Source organism: Podarcis pityusensis, assembly GCF_964106645.2.
Source record: "Podarcis pityusensis genome assembly, chromosome: 17".
Lineage (NCBI taxonomy): Eukaryota > Metazoa > Chordata > Lepidosauria > Squamata > Lacertidae > Podarcis > Podarcis pityusensis.
The window spans coordinates 14,263,835-14,287,782 of NC_138042.1; the positions used below are offsets into that span (position 1 = coordinate 14,263,835).

The 23,948-nt window shown below is 44.8% G+C and overlaps 1 protein-coding gene across 4 annotated transcripts in view; it reads right to left on the reverse strand.

The window, feature by feature from the left end:
* The window catches only part of FOCAD (focadhesin), a 141,871-nt gene that overhangs the window by 108,645 nt on the left and 9,278 nt on the right, over positions 1-23,948 (reverse strand). For all 4 annotated transcript variants that reach the window (XM_080987686.1, XM_080987687.1, XM_080987685.1 and 1 more), the window contains exons 4-10: positions 23,252-23,406; positions 19,420-19,524; positions 8,513-8,614; positions 5,905-6,109; positions 4,147-4,353; positions 2,729-2,816; positions 918-1,123 (exon numbers count right to left, since the gene is read on the reverse strand). In XM_080987686.1, the coding sequence (XP_080843812.1) occupies positions 918-1,123; positions 2,729-2,816; positions 4,147-4,353; positions 5,905-6,109; positions 8,513-8,614; positions 19,420-19,524; positions 23,252-23,406 (1,068 nt within the window). The remainder of the gene's footprint in view (positions 1-917; positions 1,124-2,728; positions 2,817-4,146; positions 4,354-5,904; positions 6,110-8,512; positions 8,615-19,419; positions 19,525-23,251; positions 23,407-23,948) is intronic.

A 23,948-nucleotide genomic window follows, 5' to 3' on the forward strand; every position in this document is an offset into this window, starting at 1 on the left:
GGCTTCAAGGCGGGAGACAATTTGCTCTAAGGTTTTGAATCGGCCAGGAGGTTTACGAACGAGCTGCCGGAGCAGTTCCGCGAAATGGCACACGGCCGTTTTTAATTATATTGTTCAATGTAATGTAAATTCATTTTGGATGATGGGGAGTTATAATGCCCCTGTACTTTACGTGACCTTTTAAAAAGCCATTTCGTGCAAAAGAATTTTTTTTAAAAAATGTTACCCCTCCCCCTGTTTATCGCCTTCAATTATTGCATGCGGAAAATTAAGATCCAGCCACCTGCAATGTTGGCACTTTGACTGATGGGATCGCTTAGAGGTAAATGTGTCCCGTTCCCCCCCCCCCAAAAAAAAATCACTGTTCCCAGAGGATTCCCACTGCCTTCCACTGTTTTCGTTCTGCTGCCCACTATGAGAGCATATTATGGGGTGGGGGGTGAGGCTGTAGAGAAAATTCCACAGGATTATTTTGCGGCAACCCAGTTTTACAAGACAAATAGCTGTTTTTTCTGGCCTGGGAAAGATATCAGAGTAAGATTTGGTCCTTAAGGCTGAAATCCTATCCACGAATGAGAGAATAACCCCCACTGTTTACACTGGGATTCGCTTTGGAATTGACACGCTCAGGGCTGCAGAGTTAGATATTCCGAATGACACCTCCAAGTTAGATTAGCTTCCCAAATTACGCTGGGCATCAGTTATTGCTCTATTCCGAACTCAGGAACTCAGGAACTTCTATCACATTCAAAGGCAGGGGAGGCAAAAGGCAGGCAAGGCTTCAGCAGAGGAGGATCAAGGACCTAATGGTCAGGGGTCCCTTTACCCTTTATAATAAAATAACCTCGTCTTATACACGGAAAAATACAGTACTTGCCACCAGTAGAAAAACGAAAGGTTCTGAATGGAAGCCTCACCGGTTGCTTTTTCTCTTCCTGCATTTTTTCCTGCTGCACAATTTCTAAAAGATTAATGGCCAGCTGCTGCCGAGTGGGGCCACCGTCCTCCTCCATCGAGCAGCCCTGCGCGGCGCTGGAAGACAAGATCTGCAGAGCGGGCATCACCAGGAGGGGGGCAACTGCAAGAGTCATCTTGGTTTCAGAGCAGGAAAGGAGCTTGATGGCTACAAGGACAAGAGCAAAGTTGTAAGTGGGACTGCCCAGGGGCAGGCGTGGGCACGGTCCACCGCAGGTGCCCTCACTGAGGGGGGTGACATTTGACGCGCTGCCCGCTCGTGGCTACCAAGCCTACCCTGAGCTGTCGGGGTAAGGGGGGGGAGCTGCGCCGCTTTGCCAGCGGCATTCCCCCCCTTCGTTTTGACAGCTGGGTGTCAGGAGTGCGTGCAGGAGCCAGGCCCTGTGACTGGTAGGGCTTCGCAGGACTGGGGCTTTCCTAAGTTTGTTCTGAAGAGGCAACGTGCGGCTTCACAGGTGAGGCCGATTGGTAACTCACAGCACTTGGTGGCAAGAGCCGGGAAGGGATATAAGGTCAGCATCTCCCTTCGGCTCTTTGCCACAGCAACACGCTTCCTGCCTTGGGCTTCTTGCTTCCTGATCCTTGGCTTCTTGACTCCCTGCTTCTTGATCCTCGGACCCCTGACTTCGTGACTCCTTGCTTCTTGATCCTCGGACCCTTGACTTCTTGCTTCTTGATCCTTGATCCTTGGACCCCTGACTTTGTGCCTCCTTGCTTCTTGATCCTTGGACCCCTGACTTCGTGACTCCTTGCTTCCTGACCCTCAGACCCCTGACTTTGTGACTCCTTGCTTCTTGACCCTCGGACCCTTGGCTTCTTGACTCCCAGCACTCTGACCCTCGGACTCTTGGCTCCTGATCCCTGGCTTCTGGACCCCCGTTCCTGCTCCCACCCCGCCATCTTGCCCCCGGTCCTGACATCCCCTGCCAGGACTTCGATTGCCCATGAACCGGACTGTGACACTGGGGGAGGCTAGGTAGTCACGGATGGGCGGCGCACCAAACGTCCGCCATGGGTGGCTCGCTCTGCCCCGGTGAGCGGCTCACTCCGCCCTGGCTACAGGGCACGCATGCCACTCCGGGGACCTGAGCAGCTATCCCACACCTGGGAGGGCACCCTCTGCAAAATGCCCCCCTCTGGAGTGCGCCCGCCCTGGGCAGTGCGGGCATATGCTCTGCCACTAGGACCGCCTCTCCCCCTATGAACCTGGCTGGACCCTGAGATCATCTTCTGAGGCCAGATTGTTGTTATTATTATTTTTACTTGCTTCACAAATTATGGAATAATAGTAAGGTAGGTGAAGCAAGAGAGAGAAGGGGGGCAGGGGCAGGTTAATGGGCTTACAATGTAATTTAGACAGAAATTAAACTTTAAAAAAAGTTATATAAAGAACCCCCAAAGACCCAAGGAAACACAAAAATAAACCTTCTAAGCCCCCATGGGCTATGTAAATGGAAGTCACAAGACATAACATGTATATCAACCTTTTCTTGTCCCTAATGAACTATTTTGCTCCAAACAAACTATTTCAGGGTGTTAATAATTTTACACTTTAAATAATGGTAATAAGAAAACCACTAATTTCCATTCCGATTAATAAAACCAGGCTGCAAAGCCAAATATAGTAGACTTGATATGCCAAGTAAGGTTTCTGGATTAAAAAAGACAATAACAAGACAAAATGAAGGGAAACAATTTAGAAGCGGGGGATTTTTATTAGATTATTATTATTATTTTTACAACAAAGCCTTACCTAGCTTTAAGATTGGTTTTTGCTGACTGGCTGGAGCCTGAAGCAGTAGCAAACCTAATCCAATTACGGCCATCTCCGATGGAAAGCCCTAAAAGAACAAGGGGAATACAACCAAAGGTGAAATCTTTTCAGTCTAACAGCTTGTGGAGATAAACTACCTTGTCAAGGTTTTGCACCCCTGTATTCCAAAACACATCGTGTTGAATACAGTGGGCTGTGTCCAAGCCCAGTTTCAAAAATAAATAGCCCAGGGTCCCTTCTGATGTTACTCTGGGGCATGGCAGCAACTGCAACTGACTCTTTCTTCCTGTGCTACTCAGGTAACTTTGGATGTCTGCAATCTGACGAGAGAAGTTGGGAAAGCAGCTCCTTCCCAGGACTGTTTCTGCAACAATGTCATGGGAAAGATGGATGTGTCTGAAAAGGATCTATATATCTATATAAAGCAGTGCAGGAAGAATTACTGAACCTGTAATCCAGCAAGCGGGAGGTCATCCAAATTATATACCGTAATTGGATATTTGATTAATTGTTATTTGTGTTTGTATTTAGATTCAATATGCATATAATGAGGTTTGTTTTTGATTTTTGCAATTGAAAACTAATAAAAATTATTGACAAAAAAGGGTCTAAAAATCTTAATGTTGAACTCATCTGCATAGATTGTTTTTTTCCCGTTTTAGGATTCCTGGCTCACTCCTTGATTTTGATGAGAAGGCAGTTAATTTTGTATCAGTTCTGCTAGAAACACCAACAATTCTCACATATCTCATCGTTCTATGAGTCAGGATCCCCTTCTGGAACCTGAGACCCTGCATCTGTGAGGGCAGAATGCATCAGATGAAGTTTGCCAAACCGGTTCCTTTGTTAAGGTGCTGGCTAGTTTAGTGCCACAATTTAGCATCACAGAAGTTGCTCTGTGCCATAGGACAAATGAGTTGCCATGGGCTGGCTAGAGGCAGAGGAGCAAACGGTGGGGGGCAGCAGCTGAGGAACCCACAAGGGAAGAAGGCTTTGTGTCATTTCTGGGCCACTTTCGGGTTCGGCACGATGCGCACAAACGCAGTCGCGCACAGATTAAACGTGCCTGTAATTTGCAAATGGGCACAGAATTAGGCCCAAGGTTCTCCTGGTTACACAACTAACAATCCTCAGTGTCCTTTGGTGTCTTAATGTCTACTACCATGAAAGAGTGACAGTGACATTGCTCTGGTATGTTCTAGAGTGTTGCGGACGGGAAGCAAAAGCAGCTTGAGAACCGAAATACACGGCACACTTAAAAATAAATAAACTCTTAAATTGTACTACGAGGCTGCATGTTTGGTGTGGATTAGTGACTGGATAAAACTGGAAAGGAAGAAGCATTAGATTTGGAAGGTCACAACAATAGATTCTCTCTCTCTCTCTCCAGAACCTACCTCTTTCAGCAGCTCAGCATTTTCTTCCAGTAAGCAAATCACAGACGAACACTCCCCAGTGACCTGCAAGCAAACCTCGCAGACGCATAGAAGTTGCAGGCAGAGCTGGCGCAACTGGGCTTTCCAAAAAGCGGGGTGGCGCTGCAGACTTCGGACCAGCTGCTCAAAAAACAGGAGCTTTTCTGTGACCTGTGGCAGGTCTTTTAGCTGCGGGAGGGAAATAAGTAGGACTGAGAAACTCGTTCATTTATTTATTGCAAACGTGGGTCTTCAGCTCCCCATTTTATCGTTACAACAACCCTACGAGGTGAGTCGAGTGATTGTGACTAGCCATGCTAGTCTTAAGTGGAAAACGGGAACAGTGAGGGTGGCTGTTCCACACAGAGGACTAGATGCAAAACACAGTTGGATTCTTGAAGCTTTAACAGAGGAGCAGGGAAGGGAATTTTGGCAGGTCGCAGTGCTTGAGGGTCAAACATTCCCACTTCCATACAGCTGCGAAAAGCACAGAAACCCTGTCCTCTTCTGTGCATCTCTCCATCTACTTTCACCTCCCTCTCTGCGCCCTGCTGAGAGCACTCTCAGTTTCTCAACCTGCAACTTCAAGAGCTCAAAACATCCATTTGTTGGCAAATGCAAGATTTTGAAAATATATGTCCCCTAGCTCAGGCCTGCCTGAGGAATACCTGATTACCACAAATATACTTCTGTGGTCTGACATACTGCTTCCTTCTCTTTCGGAGCCACCTCTACCATTAGGTAGAATGAGGAAGCCACCTGAGGTGACAGGTGTGTGTGGCAGGAAAGGATATATTGTTTATTAATCTCCTACCTAACTTGCGCTAGCAAGTTCCTTTACTTAGCAGAGTTACATTGCCCTTTTTAATTGCACAGCAGATAGCTGGTTGCAGGCTCGTGTGAGCCTCTCACTATTATACAGTTTAATCTATATAGATTGAATTGTACGTTCCTGGTAAGTTCCCTTGAATTCCTATTAAAAGAACACAGATGCCACAAAAAGTCAATACAAGAAGTTTACTTACATCAGTTCAGAGTTGAATCCCTGAAGGCAAAATTAGTTACAAATATCTACATGTGGATCTACCCCATATGGGGGAATAATCCCAGTGCTTCTGCTAGCCATAGCTGTCAACGTTTCCCTTTTTTAAAGGGAAATTCTCTTATTCCGAATAGGATTCCTCACAAGAAAAGGGAAAAGTTGATAGCTATGCTGCTAGCTGAAACCTAGCAGAGCAGTCCTAGCTAAAAGCTGGTCAAATGACGAAGGGAGTGAAAAAGAGAGTGTTACGTGACTTGTCCTTTTGTTACCTGGATAGGTAAAGTCATGCCCACCTTTTGTCACATGCAAAGGAAGGATGCTCCAGCCAGGAGGGCCAGGAAGTTTTGACTGGCTGGACCAAACATTTCCCTGCATGTCCACTCTAGGAAAACAAGGAATGTATTTGACTGCTCCCAGTGGATTACATCCCACAAGGTGCTGGGGGGAGAGACGGGGGGGGGGCTAAGGAGACAGGGGGGCTAAGGCCCTGCACCCCTTGAGCTAGCCTGTTGCCCTCCGGTGAGGTGTAAGACGGCACCTCACTTTGAAATGAGATACAAAACCTAGGCCACTCAGCTTCTGAACATGGAACGGGGGCGACGCCATTTTGTTTTCTACTTCAAGCCGCAAAACATCTGCCCCTCCTCAACGGACTGAAGTGCTTTGATGGTGTCAGTTAGGAAAGAGCAATGCCTCACCTGATAATGTGGAACCAAGTCACAAAGCAGCTGAAGGAGATGGCGCTCGAGGGCACAAGGTTTCTCCTTGTTCCGAGGCCCACGCGGCTGAAGCAAAACTCCAAGCAGAGCCATTCGCAATTCCGCATGTTCCCTCAGCTGGCAAGGCTCACAGTACAGGTATCGCAGGAAAGGACTCATTACAGAGACACATGAATTCTCCGCGCTGCAGGTGGAGAAAACGATTTGGTGAACTTACAGAGAACAGCGAAGAAACAAATGGAGGTTTCATCGGAGGTCCCACGATTTTCAGCATAATTGAGATAACGGAAGAGATTTACAGGAAATGGGAGAAATCGGGTTGCATCCAACTGTGGGGTTTGTGTACACAAGGCAGCGTACAAAGTTTTCACCCCCACTTCCCTGAACCATCACAAACTTCTTTCTCCAACACAAAACCACAATTGGATGAAACCCTTGGGAAGATGGGTGCATATGGAATACGTCAAACACACATTTAATCATCGTAATTTTGGGCAAAAGACTTCGGATATAATATACAGTTTGAAGAATAGGAAAGGATAAAATTTACAGCCTGTAATGCTTTGAAAGAGAATATGATGAAAATGATGTATAGATGGTATATTACACCAGTGAAATTAGCTAAAATGTATAAGACAAATAATAAATGTTGGAAATGTAAAGAAAAAGGAACATTTTATCATATGTGGTGGGAATGTAAAAAAGTAAATAACTTCTGGGAAATGATATATAATGAGATGAAAAAGATGTTGAAATACACATTCTTAAAAAAACCAAAAGCATTTTTACTTGGTATTGTAGGTCAGGACATTAATAGGCAAGATGTTAAATTGTTTTTATATGCAACAACTGCGGCAAGAGTATTATTAGCCCAGAAATGGAAACAAGAAGAAATTCCGACAAAAGAAGAATGGCAGACGAAATTAATGGACTATGCAGAATTGGACAAAATGACAGGAAGGATTTGAAACCTGCGGGACCAGAGATTTACAGAAGACTGGAAGAAGTATATGAATTATTTGAAGAGCAACTGTAATCAACAAATTACGCTAGTAGGATTACAAGAAGTTTTGTAAGGAGAAATATACAAAGTGTTACAAAGTATAAAAAGATAGAGATATTGGTTATGAGTTTGAAATGTAATAGGGAGGATAAGAAATGCATACTGAGGGATTAGATTGGAAAACTTTCAGACAGGATTGATGGAAGTCAAAAATTTGAATAAGATGTAAAAGTATGTTTAATTACTGTTGAAAATGATATGTTAAAAAAACTAATTAAAAATTATATTAAAAAAAAAATAATCACCATCATAATTTTATTATTTTTACCCCACCCATCTGGCTGCGTTGCCCCAGCTACTCTGGGCGGCTTCCAACACATATAAAAACATAATAAAAAATCAAACATTAAACTTCAGATGTCTTATAAAAGTTATATAATTATTTATCTCTTTGGCATCTGATGAGAGGGCGTTCCACAAGGAGGGTGCCACCACTGAGAAGGCCCTTTCTGCCTGGTTCCCTGTAGTTTCACTTTCTGCAGTGAGGGAACCACCAAAAGACCCTCTCTTACCCCCCTTTCTGTTAAGGTATAGGTCAAATACTGTATTGCAGGAATCACAGCACCTGTGCCCCCCCCCCGAGGCCGCAGGATCCCCTCCCTCCACTGAAATTAGGCTTGAAAGAAGGATTCTGTTAGCTAACTGGGAGACTCAGGATCCAAGAAGACAAGGACTTCAAAAAGGAATGGGGAAAATTTACAATTTACTTAGGAAATCATGGGCGGGCTATAAGAATCACTTGTAAAGTAACAAAGTTTAAGGACAGTATGGAAAAATGAAAATAGTGGAGAACATATTGATATGTAGTCTTAATGACTGTAATAAGGACCCATGTAGGCGATGGGGGAAAGTCAAAAGATTCAGAGAATCTCACAAAATGATTACACAAATTGTTTGATTTGTAAATTTCTATTGACATATACATATATATATATAGAGAGAGAGAGAGAGAGAGAGAGAGTATGTGTGTGTATATATATATATATGTACATATGCATATATATATATATATATATATATATATTATACACACACACACACGATATATATATATATATATATATATATATATATATATTGTTTCAAAGAATTCTGTTACAGCCAACAGATCAGGTACTGGTGTGCTTACTTAAGGGGTACGTTTGCTGCCCACAATGTTTATTCAGTTTACAAATGTGCCCATCGCCACAAAAAGGTTGGCACCCCTGTGTTATGCTTGGTGTAATATAATAACAGCAGGAAGCAGGGGTTTCAGTTTCCTACTTCTTGGAAAAATTAGAGGGTACATCTTTCCATCTCCTTATCAATTTCTGTTCCTGTAGCAGTTTTCGACTCTTATCATCACAAAGACACACACACAAAAAACCCACACGCATTTTCTTTCTCCATTTTGTAAAGCCTGAATTCAATCATGAACCTACAGGCCACATAAACATGGCTTGGGCACTGCATGTTGCCCCAATGTGGCCTTTTCAAAATCTCCCATCCCCGGAGAGTGAATGTAGATTTTGCTGGCTTCCCTACCTCTCTGGACACTGCTGGAAAAAGGCTGTAATCTGCGGCAGGAGAGCTGGCCAGCAGTCAGGTCTGTTCTCAAGAACGGTGATCAAGGGATGAGGAGAGTTCCTGGGGGGAAATTAATAAATAAAACTTAAATAGAAGAAAATGTGGAAGCCAGACTAGCCTACAAACAAATACAACTGCAGGTGCAGGCATTCCCCATTTCTTGCATGTTTTTCATATAGAATTACTATTAAGTTGTGACTGCATTCAAGTTGCATAAATCCAAGCTTTAAAAAAATAATTCTGCTTATTTATTTCACACGCAGGAGAACACACAGTGATGCAAAGTCCTCGGCTGAGCAGGAGAGACATTTCAGGGCAGTGCTACCTTTGAAAGAGAGCAGACCACATACAAACCTGAACAAATTAACTACCATGTTTTTCGCTCTATAGGACGCACTTTTTCCCCTCCAAAATTGAAGGGGAAATGTGTGTGCGTCCTATGGAGCGAATGAAGGCTTTCGCTGAAGCCTGGAGAGCGAGAGGGATCGGTGTGCACCGACCCCTCTCGCTCTCCAGGCTTCAGGCAGCTATCCGCAAGCCTTCAGAGCGCTCCAAAGGCTTGTGGACAGCAGCCTGAAGCCCAGCAAGCGCAGCGCCAATTCCCGCTGCGCTCGCCGGGCTTCAGGCAGCCATCCGCAAGCCTTCTGAGCGCGGCGGGAGCTCCCGCTGCGCTCAGAAGGCTTGCGGATAGCTGCCTGTTCTGGGGGCTGGAGTCGGGGGAAGCTCGGGCTTCCCCCGTCCCTAACCCCGCAAGCTCCGGGAGCGGTGGGGAGGTTGCGCAATCTTGCCGCCGCTACTGAACTGGGGGGGGATAATTCCCCCCCTTTATTCCCCCCCCCCTAAAAACTAGGTGCGCCCTATGGTCCGGTGCGCCCTATGGAGTGAAAAATACGGTAGTTAATTCAGTCTTGAGATGGAAAGAAGAAAAAGTCCCCACCAGCCACCAGAGACAAATGGCAGATCAAGTTGATGGACTATGCCGAAATGGCAAAAATGACCGGAAGAAACAGAAATCCGGAAGACCAAAATTTCAGTAAGGAATGGGGAAAATTTAGAATCTGTCTTAAAAACCATTGTAAATTTGTTAGTGGGATTAGAATAACACTTGTAGTTTAATGGTGAATTTTGGACATAATGGAGATGTAAAAGATTTGGATTATTCTAAAAGTTGCAGAAGGAAAGGACTAACAATAGGACCCACAAAGAGGAGGAGGAGGAAAGTCCGGGAAATTCTGCGGAATCTTTTTTCTATATTGTATGTTGATACGTTATTGTAAAATTTTAATTAAAAAACCCCAAATAAATAAATTTGCAAAAAAATAATAATATATATTTAAAGGGGGGGGGACTAGTTAATTAAGTCTCAAGGCACACAATGAAAATACCTAGTTAACAATCTGAAATACAGAATATGTTTTAAGCCAGATTATTTTGGCTGGCCTTTTCTGTACATTTGCCAGATCTGCAATTTCCTCTTTGAGTTGTGGTGACCACAGTTGGACAGAAGTGTGGCCATGCCTTAGATCTGTGTAATGTAGTGTTCAAAGTTAGCCAGGCGCATTTTGCACTGGGCTATCAGCCACCTGCGACCAAGTGAAGATGCCCAGGTGCCAGGATGCTGACTGACGTCTCTACCACCTGGAGGTCCATGCCTAGGGATCCTTGGATCTGGGCTATTTTCACACACTAAGACCACATCCTGTAGAATTCTATCCATTATATTTTATCTGCACATTCAGAATGAATTTCAGGAACCAAAAAGTCGTATTGAAATATGCAGCGTTTGAGCCGTCTGGCAACTAGGCAGTTTTGACGACTGTAATCTTGGTTGAACGGAAGTGAGAGCTGGACCATAAAGAAGACTGGTCACCAAAGAATTGATGCTTTTGAATTCTGGTGCTGGAGAAGACTCTTGAGAGTCCCATGGACTGCAAGAAGATCAAACCTCTCCATTCTGAAGGAAATCAGCCCTGAGTGCTCACTGGAAGGACAGATCCTGAAGCTGAGGCTCCAAGACTTTGGCCACCTCATGAGAAGAGAAGACTCCCTGGAAAAGACCCTGATGTTGGGAAAGATGGAGGGCACAAGGAGAAGGGGACGACAGAGGACGAGATGGTTGGACAGTGTTCTTGAAGCTACCAACATGAGTTTGACCAAACTGCGGGAGGCAGTGGAAGACAGGAGTGCCTGGCGTGCTCTGGTCCATGGGGTCACGAAGAGTCAGACACAGCTAAACAACAATAACAACCTTGGTTGAAGGAGCCATTTGGTGCCTGGCTTATATATCTGAATTTCTAACACTGGTACAATGGTTATGGGAATCGGAAGCAATGCAATGAAAGCATAGGCACAAGAGCCAATTTGCTCCCTGCCTTACCACCTCTCAGGTATTTTAATTCCAGAGACCCAGGAGATGGAGGTTAAGTGCATCAACAATACATTCCCAAAAGGGGAAAAACCAGGAACAGAACAGTGTTTTACCAGGGACAAGAACCAGGAATTAGAACCCAGTTATGATAAAGAGGAAGAAGTGAAAACTGCACAAGTCAAAGAGTTTTGCCTACAGGTGGCTTGCAAAATGGAATTACCGTACTTCTATTCAGTGCTTTTCTGCTAGAAAGAAAGGTGTGTGCTCTTGAGTACCCCCAGAAAAAAAGCACCGCTTCTATTCCAAAACATTATCTGTATCTTGCTTTTTTAGTAGTAGGATCTTGCATTATGGCTCCAGACTTACTAAGGAAACAATTACCAAAAAAACCCCAACAATCTTCATTAAGCATAATTTCAATGGAACGTCAACAGATTTTTAGCTTTGTCTGGATTGTGCCATGATAATCATAACCCCACACTCTCTGCAATGACGGTGATGTAGCCTGTCATAGACAACATTCCTTTCGAATGAATGTACATTCGAAATCAAATTGGATACAGCTTGCAATTGTACTTTTCAGATTCTCAGTGATCTTCTTAAGATAAAGGGTGCATTTTATGGAGTCAAAATGTTCACCGTTACCCCAAATAAAAGGTTTACCCAAGCTGATTGCAATATATTCAGTACCAATGCCCTTAGTATTCTTTAGGCAACAGTTGGAAGGGACCTATCCTGCAAGCAGATGCCAAAAATGAACCTGCCTGTTGGAGGAAGGACCCTGGCTTAGGGTTACCAGACGTCCCCGTTTCCCGGGGACAGTCCCCGGATTTGTGAATAAGTCCGCGGACAAATTCCGTCCCCGGAATGTCCCCGGATTTCATCTAAGGTCCCCGGGAAACGTGGCGGCGGCAGTCTCAGCAGCCCGGAGCAGTTGGCTCTGGCTGGCTTCAGGAGCTGCTCAGAAGTCCCCATATGATGGTGGTGCAGGGACTCTAAGATGCAGCTTCTGGGCTGCCTCCACCTTCCCTGACCCCAGCAACTAAGCCGTGAAGGGAGGCTTCATGCTGCCTATCAGAGCAGCTTCCCAACTTCTACTTGCGTGCGAGCAGGAGCGGGGCGAGGATCTCTCAGCTGTGAAGGGAGGCTTCCCGCTGCCTATCAGAGCTTGCGTGCAAGCAGGAGGGGGCAGGGATCTCTCAGTTAGGCAACGGGAAGCCTCCCTTCCCAGCTGACGGATCCCTGTCCCCTCCTACTTGCATGCAAGTAGGAATGGGATTGGGGCTGCTTCAATGGGAAGGGAGGCATTGTGCTGCCTGAGCCACGCCGCTGCCGCCACTCTCAGCCCTCCTCCACCTTCCATGCCTGACCCACCGCACACCGCTTCCCCACCACCACCACCGAAGAACCAACAACTCGGGCTGCCCAGGCTCATGGAGAAAGCAAATAGAAGCCTCGGAGGAAGGGGAAACGTGGCGGTTGAGGTCAAGGCAGTGTCCGCCCCTCTGCCACCACCATCGCTGCAGCATCAACGTCCCGAGCGTGTAGTATTTATTCATTTATTTAAAGTGTCCCCGGGTTCATTGAAAAAAATCTGGTAACCTTACCCTAGATAGCCAAGTATGACCTCATGAACTCAAAGGTCACTGCCATTTGGCTGACTCTTCGTAGCTGCAGGGCTCTGGGAGATTCCCAGACCAGAGAAACCAATACCATCCTCTGAAAATGGCTTCCAAAACAAAAGCAACTTCTTTCCCATCGGGCTTGTCCCCAAATCTGCCTAGATCCAGCCCAGCGGAGAAAAAGACTCCTAACTTCCCCATCAAGATAAATGTGTTATAAAAGAATAGATTTACCGAGTTAGGGTTACAGCGGTCAAGCAAGACCCGCTGCTATAATTGTTGTTAATTATTCTCATAGGCCATTTAGCACCAGCAAAGGACTTTATAGCCATTATTGTGTGCACAGTTGATGTTTCACACCCCGCCATCTCATCGACTGGCAAGGTTATCGCAGATCAGCCGCAAATGATTTCCTGATTATCCCATCCCCAGGCAGTCGGAGGCAAGCAAGGCTAGAGAAAGTGTTTCTTCCCAGCAGCCTGTACTTGCTCTGGGAATTATTAATACACACACACACACACACACACACACACACGGAGCTGCGCGGAGACGATTCTAAACAGCTTCCTTTGCAAGCTGCCTCCACAGAACAAGTTGTCATTCAGTGTTGCCACTGGGGCACAGGTCCGCAGTCCCACGCAGCTAAATCGACACAGCAGGGCTGTTTGACATGCGCCTTACCATCAAAAGAGCCCATTCCCAATGTCCGGTCTAAAGGTAAAGGTAAAGGATCCCTGGACGGTTAAGTCCAGTCAAAGGCGACTATGGGGTTGCAGCGCTCATCTTGCTTTCAGGCTGAGGGAGCCGGCGTTTGTCCATAGACAGCTTTTCCAGGTCATGTGGCCAGCAGGACTAAACCGCTTCTGGCACCACTGGACACTGTGACAGAAACCAGAGCGCACGGAAATGCCGTTTACCTTCCTGCCAGAGCAGTACCTATTTATCTACTTGCACTGGTGTGCTTTTGAACTGCTAGGTTGGCAGGAGCTGGGACAGAGCAATGGGAGCTCACCCCGTCACGGGGATTCGAACCGCCGACCTTCTGATTGGCAAGACCAAGAGGCACAGTGGTTTAGACCACAGCGCCATCCATGTCTAAAACCACCTAGCTCATTGGTTGTCAACCAGTGCACCGGGGCACCATGGGGAGACCCAGGGACAGTCCTTTCATCATCATCATCATTTCCCTATCAGGAATCAGATGGGTAGCCGTGTTGGTCTGCCATAGTCGAAATAAAAAAATTCCTTCCTGTAGCACCTTAAAGACCAACTAAGTTAGTTCTTGGTATAAGCTTTCGTGTGCATGCACACTTCTTCAGATACACTGAAACAGAAGTTACCAGATCCTTCTAACTTCTGTTTCAGTGTATCTGAAGAAGTGTGCATGCACACGAAAGCTTATACCAAGAACTAACTTAGTTGGTCTTTAAGGTGCTACAGGAAGGAATTTTTTTATTTCGCCTATCAGGAATGTCATTCCCATCCAGCTGGAAAATAAGACTTTACACATTAAAAAGCTTCCCTGCACAGGGCTGCCTTCATATGTCTTCTAAAGGTTGTTTGGTTACTCATCTCCTTGACATCTGGTGGGAGAGATTCCCACAGGGAGGGGGCCACCACTGAGAAGGCCCTCTGCCTGGTTCCCTGTAGCTTCACTTCTCACTGTAAGAGAACCACCAGGAGGTCCATAAATTCCTGCATTATCTCTCTCTGTTTCTCTCTAAGGAACACTCAAAGGGAGACAGAGGATTTAACTTGCAGCCTATTATCTCTCTGCATCTCTCTCTTTCTCCCTGCGGCCATCCTTCCTTAAGTCCTCCTCCTCTTCCTCCTTGCTGCCTCCCAGTCACGTCCCAGATTCCCAGTCTCCCCACTTATGTGTGTCCTGTAACGGAACCGGAGTGGGTAAGTGGCTCCCACAGCGCAGTCACACACACAAAAATGTGGTTTTTCAAGGGAGTTGTGAACTCACAAAGGTTGAAAACCACTGACCTAGCTGTAACGCTCATCAATAATAATAATAATAATTTATTATTTATACCCCGCCCTTCCCCGTTTAAAAACCGGGCTCAGGGCAGCTAACAGCAAATATAAAACACTGATTAAAATGTGACTTATAAACAGCATAAAACAGCATAAAGTACAACATAAAATGCAGCATCAATATCAATAAAATTCAAGAATTCAGAGGTCATTTTTTTGGGGGGGGGGGGGGGACCCAGTCAGTAGACATCAAATGATCACCAGGACTAACTGACCAAGTTGGTCCTGCTAGGGCCAGCAAGGAGACCATGGAAGAATTTAAATGTGGGGTCCCAGAAAGGGTTTCTTCAGGTTATCACCACAAGAAGAAGCCCACATGTTACAGCTGTATTTGATTATTTACTGCGTTTATAGAGTGCTTTTCTGGCGATGTGTTCAAGGTAGTTATAATTTACGCATGGCTCCCAGAGCCCAAGTTTAATGCCTGATCGCACATTCAGAGAGAGGGAGAGGAGAGACCTTTCATTGCGTGGCACGGTGCCTATGTGAGCCAAAAGAATGCGACGGAACGGCGACAGAAACAAAGAACTTTCTCACCAAAGGCCACAAATATCTGAAATACCTGAGGCCTTCAGGTCCCCCCCTCACCCCAATGTCTCTTGACTGCAGAAGAGCTGCAGTTTGATCTACATCGTAAATTCAGCGGCGGCGATTGCCATGCGTTTCCGCGCATTACAGCCGTGACGCCCATTTCTTCAATACCACAGCACCACACTCAACTACTTCGAATATGCATTTTTAAAGCATGCTACTGTGATAGGAATTTTGAGGTCTTAGATATATGTAAAATGTTCATAAGTGTACCAACCAAGCACATACACAGATCAGCACAGGAAGACCGACCTGGAACCATTTTGATTTTCAAACTGTCCCAAACTGACCAAATGTTTTCTCTGCAAGGTCAAAGGAAAATGGAAAAGCCTCCCCATTGTCTTTTCCTTCACAAATCCTGTCTTAAGGGTATGTCTGTGTTTGAAAAGGGTTCCAGTTACAGATAGGTAGCCGTGTTGGTCTGCCATAGTCAAAAAAAAATAAAAAAAAAAAATCCTTCCAGTAGCACCTTTAAGACCAACTAAGATAGTTCTTGGTATGAGCTTTCGTGTGCAAGCACACTTCTTCAGATACACTGAAACAGAAGTTGCCAGATCCTTCTATATAGTGAGAAGGTGGGGAGGGGTATTACTCAGAAGGGTGGTGGGAATGGGAGATAGGCAGATAGCTGGGATGAGCCTGCTGACGACTCTTAACGACTGTAATGGGTCTTACAGGAAAAGGCAAGGGGTGAGAAGGTGAGAAATGGCTTAGTCATGTATAATGGGATAAGAATCCAATGTCTTTGTTCAAACCAGGTTTCTCCATGGTTTTAAGTTTGGTAATGAGTTGCAATTCAGCAGCTTCTCTTTCCAGTCTATTTCTGAAATTCCTTTGTAGTAAACCAGCTACTTTGAGATCTTGTATAGAATGTCCTGGGAGATTAAAGTGTTCTCCTACTGGTTTCTCTGTTTTGTGATTCTTGATGTCAGATTTATGTCCATTTATTCTTTGGCGTAAGGTTTGGCCTGTTTGTCCAATATAGAGAGCTGAAGGACACTGTTGGCATTTGATGCCATACACAATGTTAGATGATGAGCAATTGAATAGTCCAGCCGCATCTGTTCCAATTGAACAGCAATTGAATAGTTACAGCCGCATCTGTTCCAATTCTACAGACAGAGACTCTCACCTAAGAGATCTACAGCAAACCTTTTCAGAACTAAAATACCCAGCAGATGAAGTTAGACAACAGATCAACAGAGCCAGACTTATACCCAGAGAGAACTTGCTGCAAGACAGACCCAAAAAAGAAAATAACAGAACACCTCTAGTCATCACATACAGCTCCCAAGTTAAAACAGTACAACGCATCATCAGAGATCTACAACCTCTCCTGGACAATGACAGTTCTCTTTCTCAAGCTCTGGGAGGAAGACCTTTCATTGCCTACAGACAGCCACCCAATCTTAAACAACTCCTAACCCACAATAATACTACAACCAGACTTAACACGGACACTGGCACCAGAGCCTGCAATAAACCCAGATGCCAACTTTGCTGCCACATACACCCGGACAACACCATTACTGGCCCCAACAACATCACACATACCATCTCGGGACTATTCAATTGCTCATCATCTAACATTGTGTATGGCATCAAATGCCAACAGTGTCCTTCAGCTCTCTATATTGGACAAACAGGCCAAACCTTACGCCAAAGAATAAATGGACATAAATCTGACATCAAGAATCACAAAACAGAGAAACCAGTAGGAGAACACTTTAATCTCCCAGGACATTCTATACAAGATCTCAAAGTAGCTGGTTTACTACAAAGGAATTTCAGAAATAGACTGGAAAGAGAAGCTGCTGAATTGCAACTCATTACCAAACTTAAAACCATGGAGAAACCTGGTTTGAACAAAGACATTGGATTCTTATCCCATTATACATGACTAAGCCATTTCTCACCTTCTCACCCCTTGCCTTTTCCTGTAAGACCCATTACAGTCGTTAAGAGTCGTCAGCAGGCTCATCCCAGCTATCTGCCTATCTCCCATTCCCACCACCCTTCTGAGTAATACCCCTCCCCACCTTCTCACTATATAGAAGGATCTGGCAACTTCTGTTTCAGTGTATCTGAAGAAGTGTGCTTGCACACGAAAGCTCATACCAAGAACTAACTTAGTTGGTCTTAAAGGTGCTACTGGAAGGATTTTTTTTTAATTATTTTTTGAAAAGGGTGTGAGCCTGTGACCTGGTCCAGGAACTAAGTATTTATCACTACAAAAGAATGGCCAGGCTCCCCAGTAACCTGCCAGACAGGAGATAAACGACGACAGGAGAAAAACAACATTCAAATTTCTGTTTTAAGACCACCTTTTCTGTGATGTAGGTATGATGTATCTGAGGGGTGGTCTTAGGTTACACGCCTTCTGTAATGTATGTATGATGTTTCTGGGGGTGGTCTTGATCTACAGGGTGGGAATTTCAAAAGTCTTTATAAGGCCTTGCGCGCCATTTTTCGGGGTTCCTCCTCTCTCCTGCGGGTGAGGGGAGCACCTTGTTGCAACAGATCAATAAAGATCAAGCTTACTAGCTGCTTTGCTTGTCAATATTCTCTGGCTGGTCTCTGTTATTCTCTCCTACCAATAGGGAACCTATGGAAGGACTCTATATGGGCTCTTGGATACCCCATAAGGGAAAAGGGCAAGTTTTGTTTACAACACTACTTCCTGCCTTGAATTCTAATTCCACAATTTGGTGGCAAAGGCCAGGGAAGAATCAGCTGAATGTAGCAGGGAGGAAAAATAAGCTTTTCAAATGCTGGGATCAGTTCATACCCGATGAAGCCATTAGGAAACCATTGTTTATGTAGGCAGAACTTCCAACACCCTTCATATGTGTTGTCAGAGTAATTCTCACAATAGCCATGCAGAGTAGCACCCCCTCATTGCAGTCTTCTATTTCTTTTAAGTAAAGGATTCCAGAAATTCCAGGAAAGCAAATGGGACTGAAAGATTAGCAGTTTACTTAAAGCTACCTAATGAATTCAGGACTGGTAACACAAATGAACTAGGGACTTCATAGATCACATGTTCATGCTTGACCACTGTACGATACCAGCCCTTATTGTACAAAATTTAAGAGAAAATGGCACAGAACAATGGTATTATTGTAAAAGTTACTAAAGAGGAGGTTTAATACACATATGGTGGCACTGTTCTCACAATCAGGAATATCAGGAAAATAATAATTAATAACAATTCAACAACTAAGGTTGCAATCCTAACCTCACTTACCTGAGAGTAAGCTCCACTGAATTCAAAGGGTTTGGGGTTTCTTTACAGTAAACACAAGTAAATTTAACACAACAAATATACATTGAAGCATGCCCAGAAGTACATAGATTATGCTGTAGACATGTTTAAAATCCATTTATTTAAATTTTAAAAAGAGCAAACACTTGATATTTATTACACAGGTTTCACTGCTTTAAGGTTTTGTACAAAGCAATGCAAGATCAGCAGCAACTACAACCTCCTCCCTGTTCTGATGAAATTCTGCTCCATTTTATTCACAGAGTTTCCGGAGAGGCACCCCTGCCTCTGAAAAACCCTAAGATGTGCCCCCCTAAAAGGCTAAACAATTTATTATGGCATTTGTACATTAGAGTCCACTTCATTACAAACACGTAATGGTGTGGGCTTTAGTCCAAGAAAACTTATGTACAGTGGCACCTTGGTTCTCAAACTTAATCCGTTCCGGAAGTCCGTTCCAAAACCAAAGAGTTCCAAAACCAAGGCATGCTTTCCCATAGAAAGTAATGCAAAATGGATTAATCCGTTCCAGACTTTTAAAAACAACCCCCAAAAAAGCAATTTAACATGAATTTTACTGTCTAACGTGACCATTGATCCATAAAATGAAAGCAATAAACAATGTACTGCAGTCACACAATCAATCCATCAGTAGCTGAACTGGGTTCCACAGTCACAAAAACAACAACAAAAGAGCCGCAAAAACAAAAACACAAAATAAATAGCAAAAACAGACAGACCTCAGCATAATACTCAAATCGGAAGCGTAATACTCATTCAGCTTCCGAAAAAAGTTCGCAAACTGGAACACTTACTTCCTGGTTTGCAGTGTTTGGGTTCCAAGTTGTTTGAGTACCAAGGCGTTTGAGAACCAAGGGACCACTGTAATAATAAATTTGTCTGTCTGTTAGGTGCCAAACGAGTCCTTGTTACATTCAAATTAGCACTCAGAAATTGAACCATTTATAAAACATACCTGATTGCATAGAACTCCCCCAACGGCTCCTCTTCGCTTTTGTTCACCTTCAAGGCATGCTTCTGCAGCAGTTTGACAAGGATTTTTATCAAACCGTGGACGTTCCTATCAAAAGCAAAATCAGTGCAAGTTCCTATCAACACTGCTGTGCAAAGCATGGGGCTGGAGGAGGGGGGGCGACTTTTTCCACAACGGGCGGTATCCAATTCCCTCATCCTGTAGGCACAAAGATTTCCATTTGTGCAACAGGAATTTAAAAGTCCCGCAGGCGACTTAAAGTAGAGACATCACCTCGCCAACAAAGGTCCGTATAGTTAAAGCTATGGTTTTCCCAGTATTGATGTATGGAAGTGAGAGCTGGACCATAAAGAAGGCTGATCGCTGAAGAATTGATGCTTTTGAATTATGGTGCTGGAGGAGACTCTTGAGAGTCCCATGGACTGCAAGAAGAACAAACCTATCCATTCTTAAGGAAATCAGCCCTGAGTGCTCACTGGAAGGACAGATCCTGAAGCTGAGGCTCCAGTACTTTGGCCACCTCGTGAGAACAGAAGACTCCCTGGAAAAGACCCTGATGTTGGGAAAGATGGAGGGCACAAGGAGAAGGGGACGACAGAGGACGAGATGGTTGGATAGTGTTCTCAAAGCTACCAGCATGAGTTTGACCAAACTGCGGGAGGCAGTGGAAGACAGGAGTGCCTGGCGTCCATGGGGTCACGAAGAGTCGGACACGACTAAACGACTAAACAACAACAAGTACATGGACATTGGAAATAAAGAAATAATAAATATTGTGGGGGGGGGGGGACACCAGAGCAGGGGGCCATAGAGAAAACACTGTGCCAAAAACAGGCATGCAATCCTGAGATGTTCGGGGGAAGTAATGGATGATTCCCAAACACTCCACTGAACTACCCAAAATTAGTAATGGCATACAAGTTGCTTTTGGAGCTGCTTACCAGCTGTCTAGAGACACGGGTGGCGTTGTGGGTTAAACTAAAGAGCCTAGGACTTGCCTAGGTTCGAATCCCCGCGACGGGGTGAGCTCCCGTTGCTCGGTCCCTGCTCCTGCCAACCTAGCAGTTCAAAAGCACGTCAAAGTGCAAGTAGATAAATAGGTACCGCAGTGGTGGGAAGGTAAACGGCGTTTCCGTGCGCTGCTCTGGTTCGCCAGACGTGGCTTAGTCATGCTGGCCACATGACCCGGAAGCTGTACGCCGGCTCCCTCGGACAATAAAGTGAGATGAGTGCCACAACCCCAGAGTCGGTCACAACTGGACCTAATGGTCAGGGGTCCCTTTACCTTTACCTTTACCAGCTGTCTCTGATCTTTCCACTAAGGGGTTGGGGTTGGAAGTCCTTGAGCTGGTACTCTGTGTCCTATGCAAGTCAATTTAATCACATGGCAAACATATCCAAATCTGTCGTCTTTATCTATAAATCTCAGCTATTTCAATACACCATAGGGCACGCATTCCCACACCGTGTTTTCAAAGTCTTAATTCGATTTGGATAATCTGTCGGCAGAGCTGGATCTCATTTTTTAAAAAAATATTTTTTAAAAGAACAAACTATTCTTTAGGGGAAACTCTGTTGCCTTCAAGTCTCTCGAGAGTTTGTGGGGTGGTTTTCTGTTTTTCTAACTGGGTCCAGGCATGAGAAAAGCCAGCTGAAAATGTGATTTTGTGGAAGTTTAGAAGGGGTGAAAAATATGTTTCGCACGGTACCAGTCCTGGAAACTCTGACTCTGACCCCATAATACAGCACAGGTGGGAAATCAAATTTGTGGCCTTGAGCAAGAAAACAAATTTGTGTTCTCTATGCAAAGAGCAGAAAACCTGTAACCCATTAAGCTTTGCCTTCTTCCTTTTATCCATTCCCCATTTGCTTTGATTCCACACCTCCACCGCCACGTATCTCACCCAGTATTCAAAGAAATGTAGCGCACCAAGGCTCACATTTCTTTTTGGCAGGCATGTGGCGAAATAATTTGAGCTTGGGGCTAGACTGAACCTCCAAATCTATACACCAGACGTAGCCAAAATGGTGCGTTCCAGACAAAGATAGACTACAACTCCCATCAACCCTGGCCGCCGGCTATTCTGGCTGGGGCATCTGGCTATTGGAGTCCAACAAACATCTGTACACATTTACCTGAAGTCAATGGGTCTTGCTTATAAACAGGCATGTATACGATCGCGCCATAAGTAATGCATTACACACATAGAATGCACTGGTTGTCAGGTGTTCACAGAAAATTCTATTGAGCCAGTTTGATTGTTCAGGATTGAGGTTGAATCCTGACAAGACAGAAGTACTGTTCTTGGGGGATAGGGGGCGGGTTGGTGTGGAGGACTCCCTGGTCTTGAATGGGGTAACTGTGCCCCTGAAGGACCAGGTGTGCAGCCTGGGAGTCATTTTGGACTCACAGTTGTCCATGGAGGCAAAGGTCAACACTGTGTCCAGGGCAGCTGTCTCCCAGCTCCATCTGGTACGCAGGATGAGACCCTCCCTGCCCGCAGACTGTCTTGCTAGAGTGGTGCATGCTCTGGTTATCTCCAAGTTGGACTACTGCAATGCGCTCTACGTGAGGCTACCTTTGAAGGTGACCCAGAAACTACAACTAATCCAGAATGCGGCAACTAGACAGGGGACTGGGAGTGGCCGCCGAGACCATATAACACCGGTCCTGAAAGATCTTCATTGGCTCCCAGTAGGTTTCCGAGCACAATTCAACGTGTTGGTGCTGACCTTTAAAGCCCTAAATGGCCTTGGCCCAGTATACCTGAAGGAGCATCTCCACCCCCATCGTTCTGCCCAGACACTGAGGTCCAGCTCCAAGGGCCTTCTGGTGGTTCCCTCACTACAAGAAGTGAGGTTACAGGGAACCAGGCAGAGGGCCTTCTCCGTAGTGGCGCCTGCCCTGTGGAACGCCCTCCCAGCAGATGTCAAGGCAATAAACAACTATTTTACTTTTAAAAGACAACTGAAGACGGCCTTGTTTAGGGAAGTTTTAATGTCTGACGCTGTATTGTTTTTAATATTCGGTTGGAAGCCGCCCAGATTAGTTGGGGAAACCCAGCCAGATGGGCGGGGTAGAAATAATAAATTATTATTATTATTATTATTATTATTATTATTATTATTGACATGTCTATTATTATTATTATTGACATGTCAAGGACAAAAACAAAACAAAACACATTTTCTATTGACAGCAGTAAAGTTCTCTAGGCTGACCAATAAGTAGCAGCTTACATAGTCTACTAAGGTTCTTGGAGGAAGGGCAGAAATACAAGTATGATAACTGAACAGCACAGAGATGAGCAACAAACAGTATTCTCTATACAGCCAAAAACTTGGTCTTCAGATTTTAAAAAAGAAAAAAAAAGCACACAATATTCTATATTGTTGCGAAAAACTTGGAAGTGTCACTTCAAGGAGTCCCAGAGCTTAAACTGTACAAATTCTAGAATTTCAAAGCCTAAGTAAAAAGCCCGTTCAGAACAAAAGACTTGGGAAGTTGTAGTTTCTCCTTCCTTGGAAGTTTTTAAGCAGAGGTTGGATGGCCATCTGTCATGGATGCTTGAGCTGAGATTCCTGCATTGCAGGGGGTAGACTAGATGACTCTTAGGGTCCCTCTAAACTCCACATAAATCCTGGCTATGCCTATGAGAAGCACATATTACCATGTGATGAATATGGTGCAAACATGGGTACAAGCTAAGCTGGAACAAATGTGCTGAATAAAAATGATCGAAACATTTTTTAAATTATTTTTTAAAGCGTAAGAGGGGCACGGCATGGACGATGCAAACAACCCGCAAATTACCTGGCAGAAGGAATCAGGTTGAGAGCTCCGTTGAGAACATAACCGAGTTCTGCGTGATCCTGGGAGACGAGCGTCACCAGAGCCTCACAGCACGAGGTTCGGACAACCACGTTGTCACTGCAGCACTTTTCCCAGAGCAAGTTTAAGGCAGGGGTCTGAAATCAAGAACACTCCTTCAAGACTGCTGACTTACCAACACAGCAACTTTCTGCTTCCTTAAATTGGTATGCAACTGAAAATATTATTTCTCTCCACAAAACGACAGGACAGAGGTTCCTTGGGACGCTTCTCCAGCTGCAGCTTATGGTGCCAACTTACCAGCTGGCTCTATGAACTCCCTCAAGTTGTGGCAAAAGGTTTTAACCAGGGTCACCCCTCCCATCAGGCGCCCATCCAGTGCCGGATATACGTATAAGCTAAACAAGCTCTAGCTTAGGGCCCCACTCTCTTGGGGGCCCCCCCAAAAAATTAAAGGAAAAAAAACTGGATGTACATTTCCAAAATACAAGATAAAAAACAAATAAAATAAAACCTACATACAGCAATGGTGTTTTGTGTTGTGTAGGCTCCTAGGATGTAAGTCATGGCCCTGCCTGCTCCCTAAAATATCACTGGTTTGCTCATTACTATATATAGGGTCTCCTGCCAACCTAGCAGTTCGAAAGCACGTCAAAGTGCAAGTAGATAAATAGGTACC